At 48.7% G+C, this 26332-nt stretch overlaps 1 protein-coding gene and 1 long non-coding RNA gene across 5 annotated transcripts in view; one reads left to right on the top strand and one right to left on the bottom strand.

Annotated features, from left to right (window-relative positions):
* TRPV1 (transient receptor potential cation channel subfamily V member 1) overlaps window positions 1–22428 on the top strand; it is a 30068-nt gene extending 7640 nt beyond the window's left edge. Inside the window, exons 6-17 of one of the 3 annotated variants that reach the window (XM_081844101.1) lie at window positions 9073–9249; window positions 10100–10264; window positions 12306–12401; window positions 13159–13229; window positions 13944–14109; window positions 14246–14312; window positions 15283–15457; window positions 17881–18013; window positions 18615–18742; window positions 20384–20502; window positions 20960–21167; window positions 21872–22428. In XM_081844101.1, the coding sequence (XP_081700227.1) occupies window positions 9073–9249; window positions 10100–10264; window positions 12306–12401; window positions 13159–13229; window positions 13944–14109; window positions 14246–14312; window positions 15283–15457; window positions 17881–18013; window positions 18615–18742; window positions 20384–20502; window positions 20960–21167; window positions 21872–21884 (1518 nt within the window). In that variant the 3' untranslated portion in view covers window positions 21885–22428. Of the gene's footprint in view, window positions 1–9072; window positions 9250–10099; window positions 10265–12305; window positions 12402–13158; window positions 13230–13943; window positions 14110–14245; window positions 14313–15282; window positions 15458–17880; window positions 18014–18614; window positions 18743–20383; window positions 20503–20959 lie in introns of all 3 variants that reach the window. The other 2 variants (XM_081844102.1, XM_081844100.1) reach the window with 2 other exon arrangements.
* On the bottom strand, window positions 114–25740 carry LOC309331809. 2 transcript variants are annotated; one of them, XR_014151979.1, is made up of 4 exons: window positions 25644–25740; window positions 24130–24367; window positions 17860–17953; window positions 114–194 (listed from the first exon to the last, which is right to left on the bottom strand). It is a non-coding gene; the product is annotated as an uncharacterized lncRNA (long non-coding RNA). The 2 variants fall into 2 exon arrangements; XR_014151980.1 differs by lacking the exons at window positions 114–194; window positions 17860–17953 and adding an exon at window positions 21125–21217.
* Between the last annotated feature and the right edge of the window lie 592 nt (window positions 25741–26332).

Raw genomic sequence — 26332 nt, 5'->3', positions numbered from 1 at the left:
GATTCCAGGGAGAAACAGTAAATCATACGGAGAGGCAACAGGAAGTCTCCTGTCCCCAGTCAGCACTTGGGATTCACAGGAAGTCTTTAATTCTGTCGCTTTTAATTCCATTTGGGGAGATTTGTGTTCTGAATTCAACTTGCATTTGTTATCTCTCAAACCTTGGTGGACCAAATCAAGCTTCTCTTGCAAAGCTTAAAAAGGAAAGGAAAGGTTACCACATCTGGGCCACTTTAGTTTAGAGAAAAGGCAAGTAAGAGGAGATAAGGTGGAAGTGTATAAAATTATCAGCAGAGTGGAGAAAGCAGATAGAGAAAATCTTCTTCTCCCTCTCTCACAATAGTAGGACTTAGCAGCCCATGAAACTGAGTGTTGAAATATTCAGGGCAGAGAAAAGAAAGTGCTTCTTCACATAGAGCATAGCTAAACTATGACTTTTTTAAAAAAGATATTTATTTTGGTTTTATATAATAAAACAGATATTACAATCAAACAAAACAAAAAAGAAATACAGTAAAAAACAACATAATCCAACAGAGATAAAAAACACAGTATAAAAACATATGACAGAAAGAATAAGAAAGAACAAAGAATAAAGAAAAATTAGTTTTTAAATTCTTATCTTTATAACCCTCTTTCCTGACTTCCTCACATCTCCCTTCCCTGCATTCCCCTTTACACAATCAAATTTAGCAGCTCCTTACCCTCTTTCAAATCTTAATCAATATTATACATTCCAACCTATTATGTCTTCTATTTTCCCTTTCTTTTTGAATACATTTTTGCATGTTCTTTATAACTTAATCCCTTATATCATTTTATTTAATTTCGACATGATATTACTCTGGCCTTTACATCCTTTTCTTTTAAAACATTTGTCAGAGTCACCCGTGGTCCCAGCTCACAAGAGACCAAAGTCCACTCCAGCTTATGTACAAAAGCTTTTATTGAAGAACATTAGTAGCTTTACATCCGAGGTGCGTGACTCTACGTCTGTTACGCTTAGACCGCTGAAGTCCCCTCTGAGTCAGTACCGCCTCTACACCAGTTTAAGAGGCTTGTACTGGTCCACCTCTTTCTCTCTTTCCTTTTCCGCAGGGTCTTTCTGCCCCCCTGTGTTCTCTCCCTTCGGGACTCTCCAGAGGCTGAATCCTCTGCCGCCTCCTCCCCCCTCCTTCGGGCTTTGGGACCAGGCTCCTCCCCAGGACTCTCTTCATTTCCGCGTGCCTCCCATTTTGAACTTGGCGCGCGTACGTTGCTCCTGACCTTCCCTTCGACAGTTACACTGCCCTCGATACTACTTTCCTCCCCTTCCGGCAGGACGTTTTGCCCTGATCTCCTTCCCCTCTCTGCTTCCTGTTCTGCTCCTTCTGACACACTGGTCACTCCTCCCCCCTCACTCCGTTCCAGCGGAGCAGCCGGTCTCGCTCTCCAAATCCCACTGGGGGCTCCCCCTTCGTTTCCCTGCTCCTGACTGCTTCCCCCTCTAGCTCCCCTTGGCTTGACCAGAGGGGCTCCCTTTTGGGAGTCCTCCGATTCACTGGACGGACTCATGGACAATCTTGGGTCATTGTCATCCTCTTCCTCGTCACTCTGGAATCCTTCCCCCTCACTCTCTGTCTCCTCCCTCATCTGCGCCTCTCTCCCTGAACCCCTGACATCCATCCCCCCCTCGAAGCCCCCCCTTCCCCCCTCCCGGCCCTCCGAGGCAGGTCGTGGGAGCCGCAGCTCCTCGGAGGTAGATGCAGGATCCAGTTCGTTTGCTTCAATGTCCTCTGCTAGCAGCTCGGTGTATGTGTGTTCGAATGCGGGTTCTTCACCCAAGATGTTCTCGGCTCCCTCTTCCATTGCTACTTCGTCTGGTGCTGCCTGCCAAGGCCCCGTCAGCCATTTCTTGCGCCAGTCGTCCTCTGGTTGCTCGTCCCACCAGTAAGAGGGTTCTGTGTCTACCCCCGAACACGATCCCCTGGGCGGGCTTGATTCTGGCGTTCTCTCCTCGGCGGAAGAAAAGCCCCTGAAAGTACTGTCTGAAAGTGTGGGCGTAAAGAGCCAGTCATCAAAATACTCGGCTGGCATGGGTCTATGCGGGAAAAGTGCATGGAACTCGTCTTTCAGAAGAGGTTCGTCTAAAGCGTAGTCCGGCACCCAAATATTGGCACTGGCCGGGGTACCCTCTCTGGCTAGAAGGTATTCTACTCCCTCTACCCCCCATCTCGAGTCCAGGATCTCAGTGACCTCGTTGAGTGGTTCGGCCCTGGGCGCCCCCTCCCTCTCGGGTGACTGAGTGCGTGCGTGCAGTACTGTTTCAGACTCCTGAAACCTGTGCGAGGTCTTGTAGGGAGTGAGCACCGACCTATGAAAGACCGGGTGCACTCTGGAACCTTCGGGGAGGGCCAGTCGAAAAGCTACAGGGTTAATCCTAGCCTCCACCTGGTATGGCCCTAGCTGCCTGTGTCCCAGCTTCTTCTTAGCCAACGACCTGGCTGGCATCGCTTGGGCCGCTAACCATACCCAGTCCCCCACCTGGATGTCCTCTCCCACTCTCCTGTTTTTGTCTGCCTGCACCTTATATGCTTGTTTGGCTAGCTCCAAATGTCTCCGCAGCTCCTCGTGCACCTCTTGCAGTTCTGCTGCGAACTGGTCGGCTTCTTGCGTCACCCCCTCTCCCGGTGTTACGAACCCCGGGAAGGTTCTGGGATGACGACCATTGTTCGCGAAGAACGGCGTCACCCCCGTCGACGCGTGCTTCGTGTTGTTGTAGGCAAACTCCGCCATCGGCAGGTAGTCCACCCACGCCGCCGGGCGCTGATTGGCGTAACATCTCAGGTACTGCTGCATGATCGCGTTGACTCTCTCTGCTTGGCCGTTGGTCTGCGGATGCCTTGCCGACGTTAGGTTGATCTTGACATGCAGGATACCTAGAAGCTTCCGCCAAAAAGTAGAAACAAATTGGCACCCCCTATCGGACAGGATGGATTGTGGCAGCCCATGCACCTTGAACACGTGATCGATGAAGAGTTTGGCGGTCTGTTCCGCCGTCGCCACCTTCGCGCAAGGAATGAAGTGCGCCATCTTGGTGAACAGGTCCACCACCACCAGCACCGCCGTCTTGCCTCTGGAGCTGGGCAGGTCAGTGACGAAGTCCAGCGCCACCCTCTCCCACGGTTGCTGTGGCGTCTCCAGCGGTTCCAGTAACCCCGCTGGCTTCTGGTGCACTGGCTTGGACCTCTGACAAGTGTCACACCTGGCGACGTAATCCGCTATCTCTCCCCGCATCTGGGGCCACCAAAAGTCCCTGGCCACCAGTTCTATTGTCTTCTCCTTGCCGAAGTGTCCCGCACTGGGGGCGTCGTGCAACTGCTGCAGAACCCTCGCGCGGAGCTCTTCGCCCGGTACGTAGAGGGCACCTTTGTGAGTTAACAGCCCGTCGCGTAATTGGAACTCATCTTCTCTCTGCGAACCCCTGCGCAGCGCCTCCATCTTGGATTGTGCAAATCGATCTACTTGCAACGCACGTCGCACCGCGTCCAGGTCGACTGCGATGGTAGCGCACGTCCACGCCTGCGGTGCGAAAATGTGCTTGGCTGCCACTGGCGCTGCTTCCTCGAGATATTGCGGTTTCCTGGAGAGCGCGTCGGCTATAACGTTGGATTCTCCCGGGATGTATTCTATCCTGAAGTCGAAATCCGCGAAGAATTCAGCCCAGCGCATGTGTCTTTGGCTCTGGAGCTTCGCCGTGCGCCAATACTCTAAGTTCTTGTGATCTGTGCGGACCTGCACTGTGTGCTTGGCACCTATGAGGAAGTGTCGCCACGCTTTGAAGGCAGCGTGGATGGCCAACAGCTCTCTGTCCCATATGGTGTAGTTTTGCTCCGCCTTGCTGAGCTTTCGGGAGTAAAAGGCACAGGGTCTCCAATTTCCTTGGGAATCTTCTTGCAGGAGCACGGCTCCCACCGCTCTGTCTGAGGCGTCGGTCTCTACTCGCATGGGTCTGCCCGGATTCACGTGCATCAGCTGCTCCTCGGAAGCGAAGAGGCTTTTAAGCTTCCTAAAAGAGCGCTCCGCCTGTTCCGTCCAAGCGAACTTCTTCTTCTTGGAACTGAGGGTGTCCGTGATTGCTGCCGTCTCCTTTGCAAAACCCGTGATGAATTTGCGGTAGAAATTGGCGAACCCGACAAATCTCTGGACCTCCTTCCGATTGCGTGGGCTCTTCCAGTCTAACACGGCGCGGACCTTGACGCTGTCCATGGCCAGCCCCTTGTCAGACAGCTTGTAGCTGAGGAAATCCACCTCCGTCACATCAAACTGGCATTTCTCCAACTTGGCGTAGAGCCTGTGTTCTCGCAGTCTCTGCAGGACCTCCTTCACGTCTCTTTCATGAGCCTCCTGCGATTCCGAAAAGATCAGGATGTCGTCGAGGAAACACACACACTTCTTGTAGAGGAGCCCCGCCAGCACGTGATGCATAAAGGCTTGGAAGACGTGAGATCCATTTTGGAGACCAAACGGCATAACTCTGTATTCATACGTGCCCAGAGGCGTGAACATGGCCGTCTTCCACTCATCGCCCTCCCGGATACGGATGAGATTATACGCTCCACGCAGATCCAACTTGGTGAAGATCTTCCCCTTCCGCACGGTCGCTAGGAGGTCATCAATCTTGGGCATGGGGAAGGCCTTGGGCTTGGTCATGGAATTTATGGCCCTGAAATCCACAATGAGTCTTTTCTGGGGCGTGTCTTTCTTCTTTACAAAAAACACAGGACTGCCCCCCACTGCTTTGGACTCCCGGATGAATCCACGCTTCAAATTATGCTCTATGAACTCCCTGAGTTCTTGCATCTCGTCCTCAGACATGGAATACAGCTTCGCAGTCGGCAGCTGCGCCCCCGGCAACAGGTCGATCGCGCAATCGTAAGGTCTGTGGGGCGGCAGCCGGTCAGCTTCCTTCTCGCAGAAAACCTCCAGGAAACTCTCGTACTTGCGAGGAACTGCCTGCGCCATGCCAAGTTGCAGCTGCTGCTCCGCCCCTTCCTCCTGGCTGGACTGGATACAATGTTGAGCACAGTACGATGAGCAAAAGGCGATCTGCCGTTGGTACCACGCTATCGCAGGACTGTGTCTCTCCAGCCAACTCATGCCTAGTACTATAGGCGTGTCCGACAGGCGGGTGACATTGAAGCTGATGACTTCTCTATGATGTCCAATCCGCATCTCCATGGGAGGCGTCTGTTGCACAACTTGTCCTCCCAGCAATTTCCTGCCATCAACCGTGACTACGTTTAGAGGCGTTGTCGCGGGCAGAAGCGCTATGCGATGCTGCTTGACGAAATGCACCCCCACAAAGTCCGCGTTGCTCCCAGAATCGATCGTGATGGGGACTTCCAGGGTGGTTCCGTTCGGCAACTGGAGTGTTGCAGTGAGCTGCACCGTTGGCTTGGGTGGTAAAGGGTCTGTACGTTGCAAAGGCACTGGGGACTGCTCTACAGATTCGCCTGGCTGAGCCCCAGCAGCTCTGCTTCCAGCCAGGCACTGTCGTTTCCCTGAGGCTGCTCCTCTTGCATCACTTCTGCTGCCACTGTTGCTAAGGCTGCAGTGTGCTTCTGGGGCCTCTGGGGGCACTCTTTCACCATGTGTTGTGCACTGTCACAGATGTAACATTTCCTGTTCCCTCTAGGAGGCTTCGCCTTTACTGCACCGGATGCTGGGACTCTGGCTGTTGCTTGAGCCTTAGCACCACCAATTTCCATCGGTTCCTCCCCCTGCCACGCCAGAGGCGAGGGATGTGCCTGACTGAAATCTCTGGGGAGAAAAGGAGGCGTCCTTGCCGGTGCACGCGCCTGGCGTCCCTCCTCATTGTGCCAAGGACGTTCTTCGTGCCGTACCCCTATTGCGAGAGCCCTCTGCACGACGTCCTCCAGGGTCTGAGGTCTGTCTCCCCTGGCAAGTTCATCTTTTATGGTGCCGCTGAGACCCTCCCAGAACAAATCTTTCACTGGTTTGCAGTCCTTCTCCCAGCCTAATACAGTCAGTAAGGCGAAAAATCGCGAATGATACTGACGCACAGTGGCTCTGCCTTGCCGCAACCCGTGCATTTCCCTGCATGCAAGATCAAGATCCACGGTTGACTGGAAACAAGCATCCATCGCTTTAATAAATTCATCAGAATCGCGGCGGGCAGGGCCGTCTTCGCGCCACAAATTGCGCAACCAAGCTCTTGCCTCCCCATGCAAATGAGACACAATAAACCCCACTTTCTCCTCTTCATCTTTAAAGTCATTACGAAGCAAATGCAGTACATACAAGACGTCTGCTCTGAAACTTGGGTAGTGCTTTAGGTTCCCATCGAAGTGGGTGACTAGACTGCCCCCCCCGCCTTCCAAGTCCAATTCCCTCCGATCTGGACGCTGGGAACCCTTCCTTGCTTGCACCCTCCCACCTTGTTTGCAGGTCCTGGCAGCGCTTCTCCGCTTCATCACTCTTCTTCTGAGATGCAATGACTGCAGCGGTGAGTTCTGTAACTGCGTTTCGCAGTGTTGTCAGCTGCTCCTCCGCACTCATGGCTGCTACCGTTCGTGAGCTTTGCAAAAAAAAATTTTGCGTTCTTTGGGAGGGGACTTGCTGTCAGAGTCACCCGTGGTCCCAGCTCACAAGAGACCAAAGTCCACTCCAGCTTATGTACAAAAGCTTTTATTGAAGAACATTAGTAGCTTTACATCCGAGGTGCGTGACTCTACGTCTGTTACGCTTAGACCGCTGAAGTCCCCTCTGAGTCAGTACCGCCTCTACACCAGTTTAAGAGGCTTGTACTGGTCCACCTCTTTCTCTCTTTCCTTTTCCGCAGGGTCTTTCTGCCCCCCTGTGTTCTCTCCCTTCGGGACTCTCCAGAGGCTGAATCCTCTGCCGCCTCCTCCCCCCTCCTTCGGGCTTTGGGACCAGGCTCCTCCCCAGGACTCTCTTCATTTCCGCGCGCCTCCCATTTTGAACTTGGCGCGCGTACGTTGCTCCTGACCTTCCCTTCGACAGTTACACTGCCCTCGATACTACTTTCCTCCCCTTCCGGCAGGACGTTTTGCCCTGATCTCCTTCCCCTCTCTGCTTCCTGTTCTGCTCCTTCTGACACACTGGTCACTCCTCCCCCCTCACTCCGTTCCAGCGGAGCAGCCGGTCTCGCTCTCCAACTCCCACTGGGGGCTCCCCCTTCGTTTCCCTGCTCCTGACTGCTTCCCCCTCTAGCTCCCCTTGGCTTGACCAGAGGGGCTCCCTTTTGGGAGTCCTCCGATTCACTGGACGGACTCATGGACAATCTTGGGTCATTGTCATCCTCTTCCTCGTCAGTCTGGAATCCTTCCCCCTCACTTTCTGTCTCCTCCCTCATCTGCGTCTCTCTCCCTGAACCCCTGACAACATTCTTGCATTTTTCTTTTTACCATGTCACTAATGCCATGTTATCTTTATATCCAACATCATTTTAACATTCAAACATTTTACAATGTTTTTGTAAATATTCCTTGAACTTCTTCCATTCCTCTTCCACCGACTCTTCTCCCAGGTCTCGGATTCTGCCAGTCATTTCTGCCAATTCCATATAGTCCATCACTTGCATCCTCCATTCTTCCAGGGTGGGCAAATCTTGTGTCTTCCAGTACTTTGCGATGAGTATTCTTGCTGCGGTTGTTGCATACATAAAGAATGTTCTATCTTTCTTTGGCACCAATTGGCCGACAATGCCCAAAAGGAAGGCCTCTGGTTTCTTAGGAAAGGTAAGCTTAAATACCTTTTTTAGTTCATTATAGATCATTTCCCAGAAGGCCTTAACCTTTGGGCATGTCCACCAAAGGTGAAAGAATGTTCCCTCAGTTTCTTTACATTTCCAGCATTTGTTATCAGGCAGGTGATAAATTTTTGCAAGCTTGACTGGGGTCATGTACCACCTATAGATCATTTTCATAATATTCTCTCTTAAGGCATTACATGCCGTAAACTTCATATCAGTGGTCCACAACTTTTCCCAGTCAGCAAACATAATGTTATGACCAATGTCCTGTGCCCATTTAATCATAGCTGATTTGACTGTTTCATCCTGAGTATTCCATTTTAGCAGCAAGTTGTACATTCTCGAAAGTATCTTAGTTTTAGGTTCTAACAATTCTGTTTCTAATTTCGATTTTTCCACCTGGAAGCCTATTTTTTTATCCAAGTTAAAGGCCTCTCTAATTTGATAATAGTGTAACCAATCTCACACTTTATCTTTTAGTTTCTCAAAACTCTGCAATCTCAATGTGTCTCGATCTTGTTCTAGTATCTCCCAATATTTCGGCCATTCGGCCTCCATATTGAGTTTTTTCAAAGCCTTAGCCTCCATAGGTGATAACCACCTTGGGGTCTTGTTTTCCAATAGGTCTTTATATCTTGTCCAGACATTAAACACAGCTTTCCTGACAATATGGTTTTTGAATGCTCGATTAGCTTTTACCTTGTCGTACCACAAATATGCATGCCACCCAAAAGCATTATTGAACCCTTCCAAGTCCAAGATGTCAGTGTTCTCAAGAAGTAGCCAATCTTTCAACCAGCAGAATGCTGCTGATTCATAGTACAACTTCATGTCTGGCAGGGCAAACCCCCCTCTTTCTTTAGCATCAGTCAATATTTTAAATTTTATTCTGGGCTTTTTGCCCTGCCAGACAAATTTAGAGATATCTCTTTGCCACCTCTTGATACAACCCATCTTGTCCACAATCTGTAAAGTTTGGAACAAAAACAACATTTTTGGCAATACATTCATCTTTATAGCAGTGATCCGGCTCTAAACTATGACTTTAAAAGAGGACGAGACACGGAGGACAAGGGTGCCGGTGGCTACTGGTTACAATGGCCATGTTCTCCCTCTGCAGTCTGCCTCTCAATTTCTGTTCCTGAGAATCACAAGTGGGAAGAAGAGTTACTGCTGCCCCAGGTCCTGCTTGCGGGCATCCCATAATGACCACTGTGAGAACAGGATGCCGGGCCAGATGGGCCCTCTAGATGGGCCTGACCCTGTGGGTTTTTTCCTTGTGTTCTCATGGCTAGGTCTTTGCGTACATCCTCAGACGGGAGATCAAGGAGCCGGAGTGTCGCCACCTCTCCCGGAAGTTCACAGAATGGGCTTATGGGCCTGTTCACTCGTCGCTATACGACCTGTCCAGCATCGACACCTGCGAGAAGAACTCAGTCCTGGAGATCATCGCTTACAGCAGCGAGACGCCGGTATGTCTGAGGCCTGATTCCCTGGCCTCCAGCGCCACAGCTTAGAGGCGTCTTTTATGGCCCTCAGTGAGGTCAGGTTTAGGGATGGGCCAATCTGCCGCAGTCCGCTTCCACATGTCCACATCAGTTTGCAATATATATATATATTTAAATGCCCTAATGAAAATTTGTCCTCATCAGGGCGAATTCCTCCTAACGTACTCAATGACCCTTGGGGTCCCTTCCAACTCTGCAATTCTATCCAACTTAGCTTAATTTTTTTGCAATGCATTTTGGTATCTTATTTTCACATACAGTGGTACCTAGGGTTAAGTACTTAATTTGTTCCGGAGGTCCGTTCTTAACCTGAAACTGTTCTTAACCTGAAGCACCACTTTAGCCAATGGGCTAAAGCACCACTTTAGCCACTGCCACCACGCCACTGGAGCCCGATTTCTGTTCTTATCCTGAAGCAAAGTTCTTAACCTGAAGCACTATTTCTGGGTTAGCGGAGTCTGTAACCTGAAGCGTATGTAACCTGAAGCATATGTAACCTGAGGTACCACTGTATGCATCTATAGAATGTACACTTTACCCAGCTATAACCCTTACTCTGCTGGAGAACTGCTTTGCAAAATCAGCCATTTTTATTTTTGATCGCAGTCCTTTTGCCCTTTTAATTTCCACTCTGCCCTTGGTTTTCTTCCGGTGGGGAGACTGGTCTATTAAAGTGCAGCAGGGGCAGCTAGCCCCCACCTGCCCGTCATCTGACTTACAACCAGCCTAGCGCTTGGCACTCCCTTTCACTGGCTCTGGCGCCACCTGCTGTTGGCCTCCCACCCTACCGGTCTGCTTTCCTTCCCCCTTCCAGAACCGGCACGAGATGCTGCTGGTGGAGCCTCTCAACCAGCTCCTGCAGGACAAATGGGACCGATTCGTCAAGCACCTCTTCTACTTCAACTTCTTCATTTACGCTGCCCACATCGTCATCCTCACCGTCGCCGCCTATTACAGGCCAACGAAAAAGCACGGGGAGGTGGTTTAACTTCGAGATTCTCGGGTTTCTAGCTCTCCTTTTTTCATACCAACCCTTATGCAAGGGGTTTCTATACCCGTGGTTCCTGGAGTTTGCTTCCCCTGCTGAATTTCTTCCTGATATGGAGCTGTGGAAATGTCCCAGGGTCAGGTTAGGTGGGAATGGGCGTGTGGGGCGTGTGTGCTATTCCTTTAGAAGTGGGACCTGCAGGAAAATGGTCAAACAGGGTCTCTTGGCCATGCTGCCTGCCTGCCTGCCCCACCCTTTCCCAGGTACTCCATTCCATTCTGTCTCTCAGCTTCCACACACCCCCACCGAATCAGTCAGCGCTGCACAGAAATCATTGGGCTATTTTTCAGGTGGGGGCCACTCTCCCCTTTTAAGGATTTCCCCTCAAGATCTTATATCCTTCTGAAACCTTGCACGAGTTCCCTCAACCTGATACAGGATAACAAGTCTTGTGCCAGGTCGCTAGAAGAAGAAGAAGCGTTTGGATTTGATATCCCGCTTTATCACTACCCTAAGGAGTCTCAAAACAGCTAACAATCTCCTTTCCCCTCCTCCCCCACAACAAACACTCTGTGAGGTGAGTGGGGCTGAGAGACTTCAGAGAAGTGTGACTGGCCCAAGGTCACCCAGCAGCTGCATGTGGAGGAGCGGAGACGCGAACCCGGTTCCCCAGATTACGAGTCCACTGCTCTTAACCACTACACCATGCTGGCTCTCTAGTCTTGTGGTGTAGGCAGGGATGAGATATCTTGCTTTGGCATTGCTCCTTAAGCCAGACTTGGTGCCCTCCAGGTAAGACCCTGACCAACCTCAGAGTTGGGGAAGTCTCCTTGAAGCACTACGCATATTTAACGTCTCCTAAAACAATGCAGTAATTCAGTAGCGTGATCCTATGCGAGTTATCTTGGGAACGAATATGTTCAGTGGGACATACACCTGGCTTAGTGGTCCTTACTCATTACAGCCTACAGTTATTATACTACAGGATGGGGACGGGGAGAGGCTCAGGAGCCTGATCAGTTATCCTAGCCCAGCAAAAATTTCTCCCCCTCTCCAAAGATCTCCCCCATTTTTGCATTTAAATATAAATAAAAATGGGGTGGGCAGAGAAGTGGTTAAACCTCCCTGCTCTGCCTTGGGCTCTGTTGGGGTTGCAAACCACACACACACTCATCAGATCACTTATTTTATTAGCAAGGAGAGGGGGCAGTAGCTCCCTCTCCAGAGCTGATATGCACAGATCAGCTGAGGAAGGCGGGATGGTTGTGTCATTTGTGAGTCCTGTACGTCCAGTGAGCGTGGGAGAGTGTGAGGTGACCACAGTCACTGCTGGCATTTCACCTTTAGAGGGCTCGCCAAGGGCAAATGTGCCTACTCCCCCCCCCCCCAAATTAGCCACTCCTGTTACAACACACTCACATAGCTGTCAACTTACAGATTTGAAAATAAGGGACCAGCAGCCTTGAAAATAAGGCATCAGCAGCCAAAATAAGGGATTTTGCTTAGCTTATGAGTTCCATCAGCCCTTCCCCGCCCGAGAGGAGCCCAGCATGAGGCAGTTGCGGCGTAGCGGCGGCCGCTGAAGCGCCACCCTTCTGCATCCCTCCCCACCCCCTCCTTTTCCTCCTCCCTCAGGCCGCCTCCTCAGCTGCTGCTGCCGCTGCCGCCTCCGGCTTCCCCTGGCAGCGTGGTGGAAGTCTTGCAAGAGAGGGGCTGCCTGCCTGCTCGCCGCCACCCGTCTCCTCACGACGTGCCCCTGAGGGGGAAAAGGGTGAGACGGAGATGCGGCAGCTCGTGCACACACTCTCTCGAGACAGAGGACCCTGAGCCGCTGCTTCCCTCTCGAGCCGGGCGAGCATGAAACCCGGGAAATTTAAGGGACATCATCAATCTAGGACAGCAGCGGGACACGGCGCTGGGATAAGGGCGTTTCCCGCCAAATAAGGGACAGTTGACAGCTATGCACTCATTCCTAATTCACAGCCGGGCTCCGGGTTTTGACTCTCTAAAGTTGCACCCTTCTCGTCCACAGCCCCCGTTCGCCTTTAATTACACGACCAACGAGTATTTCCGAGTCACCGGGGAGATCCTGAGTGTGTTGGGGGGTGCCTATTTCTTCTTCAGAGGGGTAAGAACTTCACCAGAGTCTCTTACGGGTGGGCAAAGGGCTTAGGTCCCGGGGGAACATGTGCATTTTTTTAGCGTGTGCCGTGGGACCACCCCCTCTGGTCACTGCTCTCTCCCCTCCCCCAGATCTGCCGCCCTGCACTGAGAGACAGGAACAGAGAAAATGCTCACACACAAACGCACAAATGCTTCACTTTCCCAAGGAATCTGGGTAAAGGTCAGATCCTGATTCATCCGAGCCTTTGAAATCCCATAGAACTGGAAAAGGAAGTGGGAAAGACCAACTTTCTCCCTTGGTTCTAGGGCAGCGCAACTGGTTCTGCCGCACTGGGAGCTGAGCCCAGGGGGTAGCACTCCTATTTGTCATATTTTACACAAACTATATCTGTGGCTTGTGGTCCTATATTCAGCCATGGGAGAGCATTCCAGAGACAGGGAGCCACTGCAGAGAAGGCCCTGTTCTCGTGTTAGTCTAAGGCCATTAAGTGAGTTTCATGGTTAAGGCTCCAATCCCAATCTACTGGGAGGACAGTGTATCATCTCTCTGGATGAATTTCTTGTCCTTTATCATTCAGCAATACATTAGGAAGGGAGTGTGGCTCACTGGTGCACATCCTTTGCATGCTGTCTGGGTTAGGGTAGGTCATTTTATTGTGTATCTGTGTGAGGGGTGGTGGCGGTAAAAGACTTTACGGGTTTTTGTTGGACTGAAGCCCTTTTTACACCAACCTCTATTTATTCTCCTGCTTTTTTTTTAGATCAAGTATTTTAAGCAGAGACAGCCATCCCTGAAAGCAATCTTTACGAACAGCTACAGTGAACTTCTCTTGTAAGTGTGATATAACCAGCCTTATATAACCAACATGCTTACGTCTAATTAACACATGAAGGGGTTAATTCCATAGAGTAAGCTGTCCTGTCAGGTTTAGCATTGTCCCTCACCTTGGGAGTAACAAGGTAACTAAGCCTTTCTTCTCCTCCCAATCTACCTGAGAAGCTTAGCATGTTAAGAGGTTTTGAGGTGGTTGCTGCAGCTCAGACCACATGGCTCTTACAAGCTTCTCTTGAGTTTCCATGCAAATAATTTGGGAACTTTCACCACTTGGCCAAGTTTTATCTGCCTATGAAACTTTTCTGATGTATGGAAAACAGCATGAAGCTGACCTTTGAAGGGTTTGTAAGTAAACCAGTTTTTAACTTACCAAACATGTGGTCTTTTCCTATGCTGGGGGCAGTTTGGGAACTCTCAACGACATATTGTAAAGGTCTAACAGATTGTATTTCCACACTTTACTTTGCTGCATGTTTGGGGATTTTAAATCTCTGCTGGGATTCACTCACCAAAGAGCACCTGGAACTTGGCATCCAGGGAATTCTCATTTCTTTATGCCAATTTTTTCATTGAACCAACAGTAGACATCCCTTTTATGTGTTTTAAAGTGAGTGGCAGTGTGGTGTAGTGGTTAGAGTGTTGCACTAGGAAGACCAGGGATCAAATCCCCTATGCAGCCAGGAAGCTTGATTCCTCCTGTTGCCCACTCAGCTTCATCCACTCTGTCCTGATCCTGGGCTCAGCGATCCTGTACTTCAGCAAGCAAGAACTCTATGTCATCCTCATGGTCTTCGCCTTGGCCCTGGGCTGGACCAACCTGCTCTATTACACTCGTGGCTTCCAGCAGATGGGGATTTACTCAGTCATGCTGGAGAAGGTCAGTCTGGGATAAAAGGGGCAATGGGTAGCAGAGGCTAGTCCCTTGGGGTGAAGGGTTCACTGCATGAGCCCACCCTCATCCAGGTGGGTCCTGGTTCTCTCTTCCCACCCACCCCTCCACCTCTTTTTTGCAGATGATGCTGAGAGACCTGTGTCGTTTCATCGTGGTCTACCTCCTTTTCCATTTGGGCTTTTCAACAGGTAACAGAGTGACTGTTTTGGATTCTTTTTGGTGGGGTTGGAGAGAGAACGAAAGCGAACAACTACAGACATGTCCTGGTGCTGCAAAAGCTGGGTGGGTTAGTTCAGAGGTGGGGGAGAAACAGGCTTGGGATCTACCAGTACAATTTGCAAGTAGATCAGCAAGGCTTTTCCAGTTCCTGATTTCCCCAGAGACCGAAGTGACATTTGCACTGTTCTCAGAACATCCCAGGCACCAAGGAGAAGTGGCTGATGTCCCCAAAGAGAGCAGCCTCCCACATTCCATGCACCAAACAGTGAAATATGCCCAATTAAATAAATAAGTAGAGGCAAATTTGTCCATTTATCATTCTTCTCACTCCAGTTCACTTCTTCACATTTCCCATCAGTTTGCAATTATTATTTTTTTAATCAGTGCAGATTTCTCTTGATACACAATCCTTTTTTTAAAAAGAAAATATATTTTTCTATTTTCTTTTCTCTCTCTCTTTTCTCCCTCTCCTTTCTTTTCCTCCTCCCCCCTCCTTTTTATTCTTTTTGCTCTTGTTCCTGCTTAGATTACTTTTTAAAGTATTTATTTTATTCTGGTGCATTATAAAAAGATACTTTGTAATGGGCATGAACTTTTGCATATCTTTGGATAAGTACCAATAAAAATAGATATTAAAAAAAACAACTTCATACGCAATTTGTATATGCAGTTTTTGCCTAATTATACTTTTTTTGGCTTTTTGCAAAGCAATTCCCACCCCACCTAATTTAATTCCTTTTCACTAATATATGTGTTTTTATGCCTGCTTCCCCCCCAGTAAGTGTGATTTTGAACACAATGGTTTGCTGAAGAACTGCATTGCAAGGGACGATTCCGAAAGCCGGCTGCTGTTGTGGTTGGCGAATTGCTTTGCAAAATGTGGATTAAGTACTTTTGCCTTGGAATGTGAACTGAATTGGTTACTTCCTCGTTCCCTAGCTGTCGTGACCCTCATTGAGGACGACGACGAGCTGCTGGCACAGAACCAAACTCACAGTACCTGTCAAGCAAAGTGTCGCCCCTCCTACAACAACTTCTACTCCACCTGCCTAGAACTTTTCAAGTTCACGATTGGGATGGGAGATTTGGAGTTCACGGACAGTTACCACTTTAGGTTTGCCTCCCCGCTCCCCTTTTCTTTTAACGCATGTAGACTATTTTGTTCTGACATTTTAAGACTTATGTGAACAATTCTGGCCGCCTCGTCTCAGACAGCATATTGTAGAGATGGAAAAGGTTCGACCGAGATGGTCTAGGGGTGGAGCAAACTCCCCTTTGGAGGAAAGGTTGCAGACTTTGGGACTTTTTAGTTTAGAGACAAGGGGCATCCAGTGAAGCTGAATGTTGGAAGAGTGAGGAGAGATAAAAGGAAGCACTTTTTCACACAGCACAGAGTGAAATTATGGAACTCGCTCCCGGAGGAAGCAGGGATGCCCACCAACCTGTAATAATAATAATAATAATAATAATAATAATAATAATAATAATAATTTATTATTTATACCCTGCCCATCTGGCTGGGCTTCCCCAGCCACTCTGGGTGGCTTCCAACAGAATATTAAAATACAGTAATGCATCAAACGTTAAAAGCTTCTCTAAACAGGGCTGCCTTCAGATGTCTTCTAAAAGTCTGGTAGTTGTTCTCTTTGACATCTGTTGGGAGGGTGTTCCACAGGGCGGGTGCCACTACCGAGAAGGCCCTCTGCCCGGTTCCCTGTAACTTGGCTTCTTGTAGCAAGGGAACCGCCAGAAGGCCCTCGGTGCTGGACCTCAGTGTCTGGGTAGAATGATGGGGGTGGAGACGCTCCTTCAGGTATACTGGGCCGAGGCCGTTTAGGGCTTTAAAGGTCAGCACCAACACTTTGAATTGTGCTCGGAAACGTACTGGGAGCCAATGTAGGTCTTTCAGGACCGGTGTTATGTGGTCTCAGCGGCCGCTCCCAGTCACCAGTCTAGCTGCCGCATTCTGGATTGGTTGCAGTTTCCAGGTCACCTTCAAAGGTAGCCCCACATAGACCGCATTGCAGTAGTCCAAGCAGGAGATAACTAGAGCATGCACCACTCTGGTGAGACAGTCTGCGGGCAGATAGGGTCTCATCCTGCGTACCAGATGGAGCTGGTAAACAGCTGCCCTGGACACAGATTTGACCTGTGCCTCCATGGACAGCTGTGAGTCCAAAATGACTCCCAGGCTGTGCACCTGGTCCTTCAGGGGCACAGTTACCCCATTCAGGACCAGGGAGTCCTCCACACCTGCCCGCCTCCTGTCCCCCCAAAACAGTACTTCTGTCTTGTCAGGATTCAACCTCAATCTGTTAGCCACCATCCATCCTCCAACTGCCTCCAGACACTCACACAGGACCTTCACCACTTGTAGGCTTTGAAAGAGGATTAGACAAATTCATGGAGGAGAGACTATCGATTGCTACTAGCCATGAAGGCTCTTCTCTTCCTCCACAGCTGAAGGCAGCAATGCTTCTGAAAGCCAGTGGCTGGAAACCGCAGGAGGGGAGATGGCCGCTCTTGTGTTCGAATCCTGCGTGCTAGTTTCCCCACAGGCACCTGGTTGGCCACTCTCAGAACAAGATGCTGGGCTGGCTAGGCTATTGGCCTGACCCAGCAGGCTCTTCTTATGTTCTAATAAGAATGCGTACAATTGCAAAAAGTTAATATAAATCATTAAAACCTGGGGGGGGGAATCTCCCAAGAGAGTAAATACATCCTTAATTGTTCAGAGGTGGTGGCGCAGGAGAGGGCATTCTTTGTGGCAGCCCCTAAGCTGCATAACTCCCTCTCCACATACATACATGCATCCAGCATTTGACACTTGAGAGATGCGTTTCAGGATCCAACCTATTCCTGTGGTTGTTAAATCCTGTGAATTTTAAATTGTTGTAAGCCGCCCTGGGACCCGCTGGTAAAGGGCACATCTGAGTAGTGGTCGTAGTAGCAATAGTAATTGATATAACCAATTTATTTGCATCAGTTGCTCCCAATTGTAAAGAATAACTACTGAAGTTATAGGAAACTCTTACAATTTATAATACAGTGGTACCTCAGGTTGATAACTTAATTCTTTCCGGAGGTCCATTCTTTACCTGAAACTGTTCTTAACCTGAGGTACCACTTTAGCCAATGGTGCCTCCCACTGCCGCCGCACGATTTCTGTTCTCATCCTGAGGTAAAGTTCTTAACCTGAGGTACTATTTCTGCGTTAGCGGAGTCTGTAACCTGAAGCATCTGTAATCCGAGGTACCACTGTAATTAAGAGTGCTGTTCCTATTTCCGTATACACCCTAAATCATCATCAATTCCTTTTCATCATTTCAACCAAATTACAAACTATGGACATCAAACCTTTAACTTACAGGAGATCCTTGTGATTTATAAGTATAAAATGTGCTGTTCTGAACTCCCTCCCTTCCTCTCTCTCTGTCTATCTTTCTTATGGACCTATTTGCCCAGTGCATTCACACAGTTACCTGTATTTCCTAATTTTGCCGTTAGTTTCACTACCTTTAGTTCCCCACGCTTCAGGTCAGTCTTCATCATCCTGTTGGTGACTTACGTCATAGTCACATACATCCTCCTCCTCAACATGCTCATCGCCCTGATGGGAGAAACGGTCAACAAGATTTCTCAGGAGAGCAAAAGCATTTGGAAGCTCCAGGTGAGTCTGGCATTGGCTCCCAGTACGTTTCCGAGCACAAATCAAAGTGTTGATGCTGACATTTAAAGTCCAAAACGGCCTTGGCCCAGTAGACCTGAAGGAGCGTCTCAACCCCCATCGTTCAGCCCGGACACTGAGGTCCAGCGCCGAGGGCCTTCTGGCGCTTCCCTCGTTGCGAGAAGTGAGGTTACAGGGAATCAGGCAGAGGGCCTTCTCGGTAGCGGCACCCGCCCTGTGGAACGCCCTCCCTTCAGATGTGAAGGAAATAAGCAGCTATCTTCTTTTTAAAAGACATCTGAAGGCAGCCCTGTTTAGCGAAGCTTTTAATATTTAATGCTGTATTGTTTTTAACACTTGATTGGAAGCAGCCCAGAGTGGCTGGGGAAACTCAGCCAAATGGGCGGGGTATAAATAATAAATTATTATTATTATTATTATTATTATTATTATTATTATTATTATGCTCAGTGTCTCGGCCTCAGTGTGTCTTTGCTGAGTGAATTCAGCCAACTCTGGGTTAGGGTCGGGAGGCTCTGGAAAACACAGGAATTAAGAGTCTCAGGCTCTACCAACTGAGATATATATATATATTTCCACCCAGAGAGCCATCACCATCTTGAACATCGAGAACAGCTATTGGAACTGCATTGTCAACTCCTTCCGATCTGGGAAACAAGTTCTGGTGGGGACTACTCCGGACGGGAAAAACGATTACCGTTGGTGCTTTAGGTAATTCTGGTTCCCCTCTCTGTACGCCTTGGGGTGACAAGGAAATAGAGGCTGTCAGGCCAAGCCAAAACCTGCCCACCCACCACCCGCCAATTCTGTGGTCCCATTCTCAGGCTGCAAAATTGTGGCCAGGGACAGGTGAGAACTTTTGAAGCTTTTCAGGGACTGGGTGTGCGGAAGTTGTCAGCCCTCATCACAGCTCTGGTCAGCTGGCAAGTCACCCTTTTGTATTCCCCAGAATTCCTTGCTTGCTTGAAATACTTGGAGTCACGTGTTTACACTTTTCTGGGTTGTAGCAATCTGTTAGGTAGTGGTAACAGGAAGTGACGGTGTAGCAGTAAATTTTGAAGTACAAGAGCTCATCTTGAGAGACATATCCTGCCTAGCTGCATCCTCAAGGAGGTTCTGTTGCCAACCCCTCGCCAAACAGCATAAAAAAAAAAATGCAGGCAGCTGTGTTATTTGTATATTTACACACAGATAGCCAAAAAGTGTATACAGTGGTTGTTGTTGTTTAGTCATTTAGTCGTGTCTGCCTCTTTGTGACCCCCTGGACCAGAGCACACCAGGCCCTCCTGTCTTCCACTGCCTCCCACAGTTTGGTCAAACTCATGCTGGTAGCTTTGAGAACACTGTCCCACCATCTCATCCTCTGTCGTCCCCTTCTCCTTGTGCCCTCCATCTTTCCCAACATCAGGGTCTTTTCCAGGGAGTCTTCTCTTCTCATGAGGTGGCCAAAGTACTGGAGCCTCAGCTTCATGATCTGTCCTTCCAGTGAGCACTCAGGGCTGATTTCCTTCAGAATGGAGAGGTTTGATCTTCTTGCAGTCCATGGGACTCTCAAGAGTCTCCTCCAGCACCAGAATTCAAAAGCATCCATTCTTCGGCGATCAGCCTTCTTTATGGTCCAGCTCTCACTTCTATACAGTGGTACCTCAGGTTAAGTACTTAATTCATTCCGGAGGTCTGTTCTTAACCTGAAACTGTTCTTAACCTGAAGCACCACTTTAGCTAATGAGGCCTCCCACTGCCGCCGGAGCACGATTTCTGTTCTCATCCTGAAGCAAAGTTCTTAACCCGAGGTACTATTTCTGGGTTAGCGGAGTCTGTAACCTGAAGCGTATGTAACCTAAAGCGTATGTAACCCGAGGTACCACTGTAGTACATTTGCCTAACATAGTACCCAACTGATTTGGACCAGCATCACTACAATCCTAGTTTCCTGGGAGCAAAAGCCCTTGTAAAACACATTTGCGCTTCAACAAAAGATCTTCCGCCAGTTGAAATGCAACGTTTAGCCTTTAATGAGAAAGCCAAACATGTGAACCACTAGCATGAAGCAGGGACTCCATCAAAGGAAAGGAAAGCTGTATCCAGCCTCGGCCTGGATTTGTTTTCCTCATTCCCTGGTTTATGCCATGCTCATCCGTCCCAAAAAAAGCTTGATAGCCTCATTATCACCCCATTCCTCATTGCCGTATCATGGAAGGTCCATCAGTTCCCCTGGTGGATGATGTAATTGCTCCTGTTCTGTCAAAAAAAGAAGTAGCAGTCTCGGAGATGGGCTGCCCCCCACATTCCCTCCCCAACTGTGTTGCTGCTAGGGGGAGACCTGACCACGTTTTTGCTTCTCCTGAACAGGGTGGATGAGGTGAACTGGTCCACATGGAACACCAATCTGGGCATCATCAACGAAGACCCTGGTGGATACAGTGAGGAGCTGAAACGGAACCTGAGCTTTTCTTTCAAGTATGGGAGAGGTGAGGAAATACATTCCTTGTGACTGGGCGGTGGGAGCCTTTTGCAAACAGTTCATTTTTTCAGAGTGAATGGAGCCCAGGTGTTACCCAGCTGATGTTCTGTGTGGTGAGGGGACCCCAAAGAACTACCTGGTATGGACTGAGCATGCTCAGTGTGCACAGAATGCTGGTCGTGGGAGGGACAGAAAACTAGGTGGAGTGCATGGGGGAGGGGAGAGAATGGAATGGAGTTTCCTAGAGAAGGGTATGACTGGCAGAAACTAGTAAACAGGGGTGCTGTACACTGCTTTTTATTGTTGGTCTTGTGGGGGGGGGGTGGAGAGAAAGGCTATTGGTGTGAGTAGGGGGGAAAGGATATATAGGTAGATATCTCTGCAAGGAAAACTGGGAGGTAAGAGGTGGAGCCGGAGAAACTGTGTGCTGTTCATATGTTGTTCTTTTTAAATGCCACTGCCAGCTGCACTGAGCTCAGCCACGTTTCTGGAAAATCGGCGCGCAAGTGTCAAATCGAAACAAAAGCCAATCCCCGTGTCAGTTTCAGGGAAAAACTGGAAGACATTGGTCCCGATCCGGAGAGATGGAAAACGAGAAGGGTCGCTCAAGCCCATTTCGGAAGACGGTGCGGATTCAGAAGAGCAAGGCCCCCGGAAGAAATCTCTCCCCAAGTTTGTCCACTTTTTTTGGTCTCTCGTCATCTTCTGCAAGGTTTTTAATTCTAGAAGCCACGGCCCATAAATGGGTGTGTTGTAGCGAGGAAATTAGATGTGGGCAAAAGGTGCGTTTTTAATCGTTAGAAGGATGCAGGCAAACAGTGGGCCAAATACCTTCTCTCCATGGGGCCTGATTTCGGGACAACAGGTTGCTGGTTGCTGAATACAATACCCCAAAACATTTTTAAAAAAATTTGCAAGCTGAGTCTCCTAATATATTTAGGGTAGAGATGGAGAATCTCCACCAGGGTCCAGATATGGCCTCCCAGGCCTCTCTATCTGAACTTTAAAAATGAGAAACTGGGAGAAACTGAGGATTTGTGCCCTACCTCCCTGGCAAGGATCCTTCTCTGCGTGAGACCCTAGAGTCATAGAACTGTAGAGTTGGGAGGGACCCCAAGGGATCATCTAGTCCAACCCCCTGCAATGCAGGAACCTTGGAGGGCTGCTGCCAGCCAGTGTAGGCAATACTGGGTTAAGGTGGTTTATCTCCGTTTCTTGTTTTTCCCATCTCGAGTTCAATTAAGCTCCCTACGTTCAGGTGGATTTAAATGGCACATTAAAAATGTATACTTATTTTGATCCTGGGTGGGGGCAGAGGGGGGGGGAAACCCCTTAAAATTATTCTAATTGTACACTTCTGTTTGTTTCATTTACAGCCCTGTCTTATGATTTGGGGAAGCTGCTGAATCAGTGGAAGAATCTCCGCCCCCCCCCGAAATCTTCTGTTATGTTGTGGCAAAAAATGTATGTGTGTGTGTGTGTGTGTGAGAGAGAGAGAGAGAGAGAGAGAGAGAGAGAGTTGTTAAACAAGCGTCCAACAGGCCTCTCTTATTGTGTGCCATGGACACTGGCTTTTGGGGGTAGACTGCCTTTGAAAGTGGAGGCTTGTCTGATCAATTATGTCTAATCACAGATTTTTTGCTGGGGAGGAAGGTGTTGCATATTTAAGTTTTTCCCCCACATAAGAAGAGCCCTGATGGATCAGACCAAAGGCCCATCTAGTCCAACATCCTGTTTCCTACAGGGCTCACTCAGCTTCCTCCAGGGCAATCTGCAAGCGGCACATGAAGGCATCAGACCTTGTTCCCCAGCAACAAATATTGAGGGACAGACTGCCTCTGAACAAGGAGGTTTCACATAACCACCATGACCAGTAGCTTATCCTCCATGATGTAATCCAATTCAATACATTTCAGCAATGATATTATTATTATTATTATTATTATTATTATTATTATTATTATTATTATTATTATTATTCTATTACTTGTTTTGAGTTAATATTTATTTATATTTTCATTTCATTTCATTTCTATGCCACCTTTATCTTCCAAGGATCTTAAGGCGATGGACCTCACAAGGATCTACCCTGGGAGGTAGGTGAGGCTAAGAGACGGTGACTGATTCCAAGGTCACAGCCAGGGAGCTCCATGGCTGAGTGGGGATTCGAACCCTGCTCCCCCAGGTCTACTCCAACACCCTAACCTTTATGCCACATTGGACCTAAGTGACAAAGTTAGGGCCATTAATTTCAATGGATCTACTCTGAGCAGGTCTAATATTGGATACAGCCAGAAGTAGTAGTATTTTCTCAGCCCTTTAAAATCTGGCATTTCTAATAATCGGTTTTTGAAAGATTTTATTGTGGATTGTTGTGGCTTTTCCTTGTTTTCATTAGCTTGCAATCATTAGCTTGCAATCTGTCCTGGAAAAGTTTTTACCCGCCTTAAAAAAATATATATGTTGGGGACATAATATAAATACATAAAATAAACTGGCATACACAGAACTATATATGTGTGACAAGCTCCTTTCTATTCTTGTATGAATGAATAGCTCAAACCTCAGAAGCTCCCCTCCCCTTGGTTACCATCAAGTCCAAGCTAGACGAGGGGATTCCTGACCATAAACTGTATTTCTTTCCAAACAAACAAAGATTGCATTCAAATGTCATTTCCCCATCAATCTCCTCCCAGGTGCCATTATGTCACAGCTACCCCCGCCCCCCAACTTTTGGCAATGTCAGCGCAGGGAATGGAATTGTTCAAAATTGGTTGGGTTGCTCCACACCCCCTAAGAAGAGCCTGGCTCCTGGATGAGGCCAAAGGAGGACAGTCTAGAACCAGCATCCTGTCCCCATGGAATTGCTGGACGTAGAGGAATGGTGGGAGGTATCAGCTGGGGGAATCCCCAAGGGAAGAAGGCTCAGAGCCTGAGGATTGGTGGTGGAACAATGAAGAGTGGTCAGAGGGAGAAGACTGGGAAGAGGTAACAGGGCTTAGTGAGCAGAGGGAGTCTGTGGCGGAGAGAAGTGCAGAAACAGAAGCAAGAGAGGAGGGAGTCCGAGAGGCAGAGAGGAGTCAAGCTGGCGAAGAAGCCAGGGTGTCTCCCGCTCCTGCTGCAAAAAGCTCCTCTCCCCGCTGGTCTCCCAGAACCAGAAGAGGTATGAAGAGGGTGGAGCAGAGACAGGCACTGCAGCAGGGTCTCAGATTGCTGGGGAAGGACCTGGGGGAGGAGGGGGACTTAGGGAACTGTGGGAAGGTGGAGACCTTCAGTCTCCACAACTGCCTCATAGGGACAAGACCTACCTGTGAGAGTTGCCGTGCTCACTGGGCCTTGCACTCTGGAGAAGAAGAAGAGGAGCTTGGATTTGATATCCCGCTTTATCACTACCCTTTAAGGAGTCTCAAAGTGGCTAACATTCTCCTTTCCCTTCCTCCCCCACAACAAACACTCTGTGAGGTGAGTGGGGCTGAGAGACTTCAGAGAAGTGTGACTAGCCCAAGGTCACCCAGCAGCTGCATGTGGAGGAGCAGGGAAGCGAACCCGGTTCACCAGATTACGAGTCTACCACTCTTAACCACCACACCACACTGGCAGCCCATTTCTTCTAATAAGAGTTAACTTCACTTACTCCATGTGATTTATTGCTGAGCTGCTCCTGCCCAGTGGGAAGCCTGCGACCAGGATCTGAGCACAATAGCAAAACTCTCCCCACTTGTGAATCCCAGCAACGGCTATGCAGAGGCTTCCAACGCTGGAGGCAGAATCCAGTCACCATACCTGTGCTCCGTGGAACTGTTTAAAACATCTGGAGGGCATCAGGTTGGGGAAGGCTGGCATGCGTCCTGGGCTTGCATTACTAGAAGCAGCTACTTTGAAAAAACAAAAAAATCTACTAAGTTTCTAATTCAGGCAAATAGATTTAGACAGCTCCTGCTATATTGTCCTTTTTTTGAATATATTTAGGCTCTAATATGTAAATGGCTTAAGACAGCTGTGCCAATCCACAACAGTTACTGGCCCACAGATGTTCTTTGCTAGCCTGCCTGCCTGCACACACCCCTCTGTTAGTTGTTTGTATCGTGTCAACAGCCTCAGGGTCAACAAATAATCACATCTTCATGCGACCTAGCAATTTAGGGATTTAGCTTTTTAAAAGCAGGCAATGACCTTCCTCCTACCCAGGATGAACAAGCACCACTGTCCTACATCTGAGAAAGCACGGAGTTGGTGTATCTGAATGTGGAGAAATTAGAGGTAACTACCGTATGTCAGGAAGTAGAGACGAAAGCTTCCATATCTGAAGATGTTACAGCTAGGAAGATTTAAGCTCTTGCATCAGGGCAACTTCCAGAAGGTGGTGAAGGCAGGCTATTTAAAGCATGGGTAGGCAAACTAAGGGCTGGGGGCCGGATCCAGCCCAATCACCTTCTAAATCCGCGTGTTTTTACATGAGTAGAATGTGTCCTTTTATTTAAAATGCATCTCTGGGTTATTTGTAGGGCATAGGAATTCATTAATTATTATTTTTTTCCAAAATATAGTCCGGCCCCCCACAAGGTCTGAGGGACAATGGACCGGCCCCCTGCTGAAAAAGTTTGCTGACCCCTGATTTAAAGGGTGCCAAGACCCATTGCACCCATATTATCACTTTTGCCCCCAGAAGGGTCAGAGGCAGCAAGGAAGAATTGTGGCTTTGCACACCCCACTGCTGCTGGGTTTAAGCGGGCTTGTTGAGGATGCCATTTGCCCTGTCCGCTGTAGGAGCCCAGGGTGGCAAACATGTCAATGCCAAACCAATGAAAACTGTGACAAACAAGTCAAGCAATTGTGGATAACATCATCCTAAAAACCCCTACAAGCAGCACCCTAGTCTCGAAATGTCGTCAAGGGGTGTCCTCCTTTCATTCTAGAAATCATTGCACCTGCACTTCGCAGCCTTCCTGGGTGACTGTGCTTCATTTAAAGCCCAGAAGAAGTGATCGCCTTTTCAGCTCAGGGCACAGGAGGGGCAGCCAGGGAGGCTGCAAAAAAGATTTATTGGCAAGAAAAGCACACACAACGGCCCCTTGCAATGGTAAGTTTAGCTCTGCAGGGGTGGGGGGTGGGGAATTTGCTTCAGTTCACTTATTGAGACAAAATTACCTTATTTACGCTTTGCCTCGCTGAGATGGTCCAAGGAAAGCAGGTTTAATTGTCGTAAGCTGCCCTGTGACTATAAGGTGAAGACAACAACAACAACAACAACTACTACTACTAATTAGATAGATAGATAGATAGATAGATAGATAGATAGATAGATAGATAGATAGATAGATATCTGGGGGGAAATGCTGATGAATTTTCATCAGGATTTTCTTTTAATGCAACAACAAACCAATGTGGAGAACTGAACTTAAGTTTGGAAAAACGAGAAGCTAATAGAACCTGAAATTGTCAGGTTTCCCTTTCCTTAACCGCTGCCTCAGAAATCATCTTAGCCACCCCAGATTTCACCACTTGCAAGTGGGAGGGCAAAATGGGGGGAAAGGAGGATTTTGGCATGATGAAAACAGCACACAAATGGCAAGGTCTTGAGTGGACTGTGAGAATGCCATCCGATTCAGCTGTTTAGTGAACATAAGGAATCCTTCTCTGTGCTTCCCATCGCTGATGTCCCAGCAATGGACTGCCTCCCCCAATAACAATGTAAGCATTGCTAAAACCCCTCCACAATAACCAGAGGAATGAAGACGGCAAGGATTTCCCTACCCGACTTGACGGACCAGATTTTTAATCATCTTCTGTCTCGTGGAAATGGCGCTGGACACCTGGGGACCCCACCCCAGTCCTTG

This window comes from Podarcis erhardii (genome assembly GCF_964252035.2).
Source record: "Podarcis erhardii genome assembly, chromosome: 16".
In the NCBI taxonomy this organism is placed as follows: Eukaryota; Metazoa; Chordata; class Lepidosauria; order Squamata; family Lacertidae; genus Podarcis; species Podarcis erhardii.
This window is presented reverse-complemented; position numbering and strand designations above follow the sequence as displayed.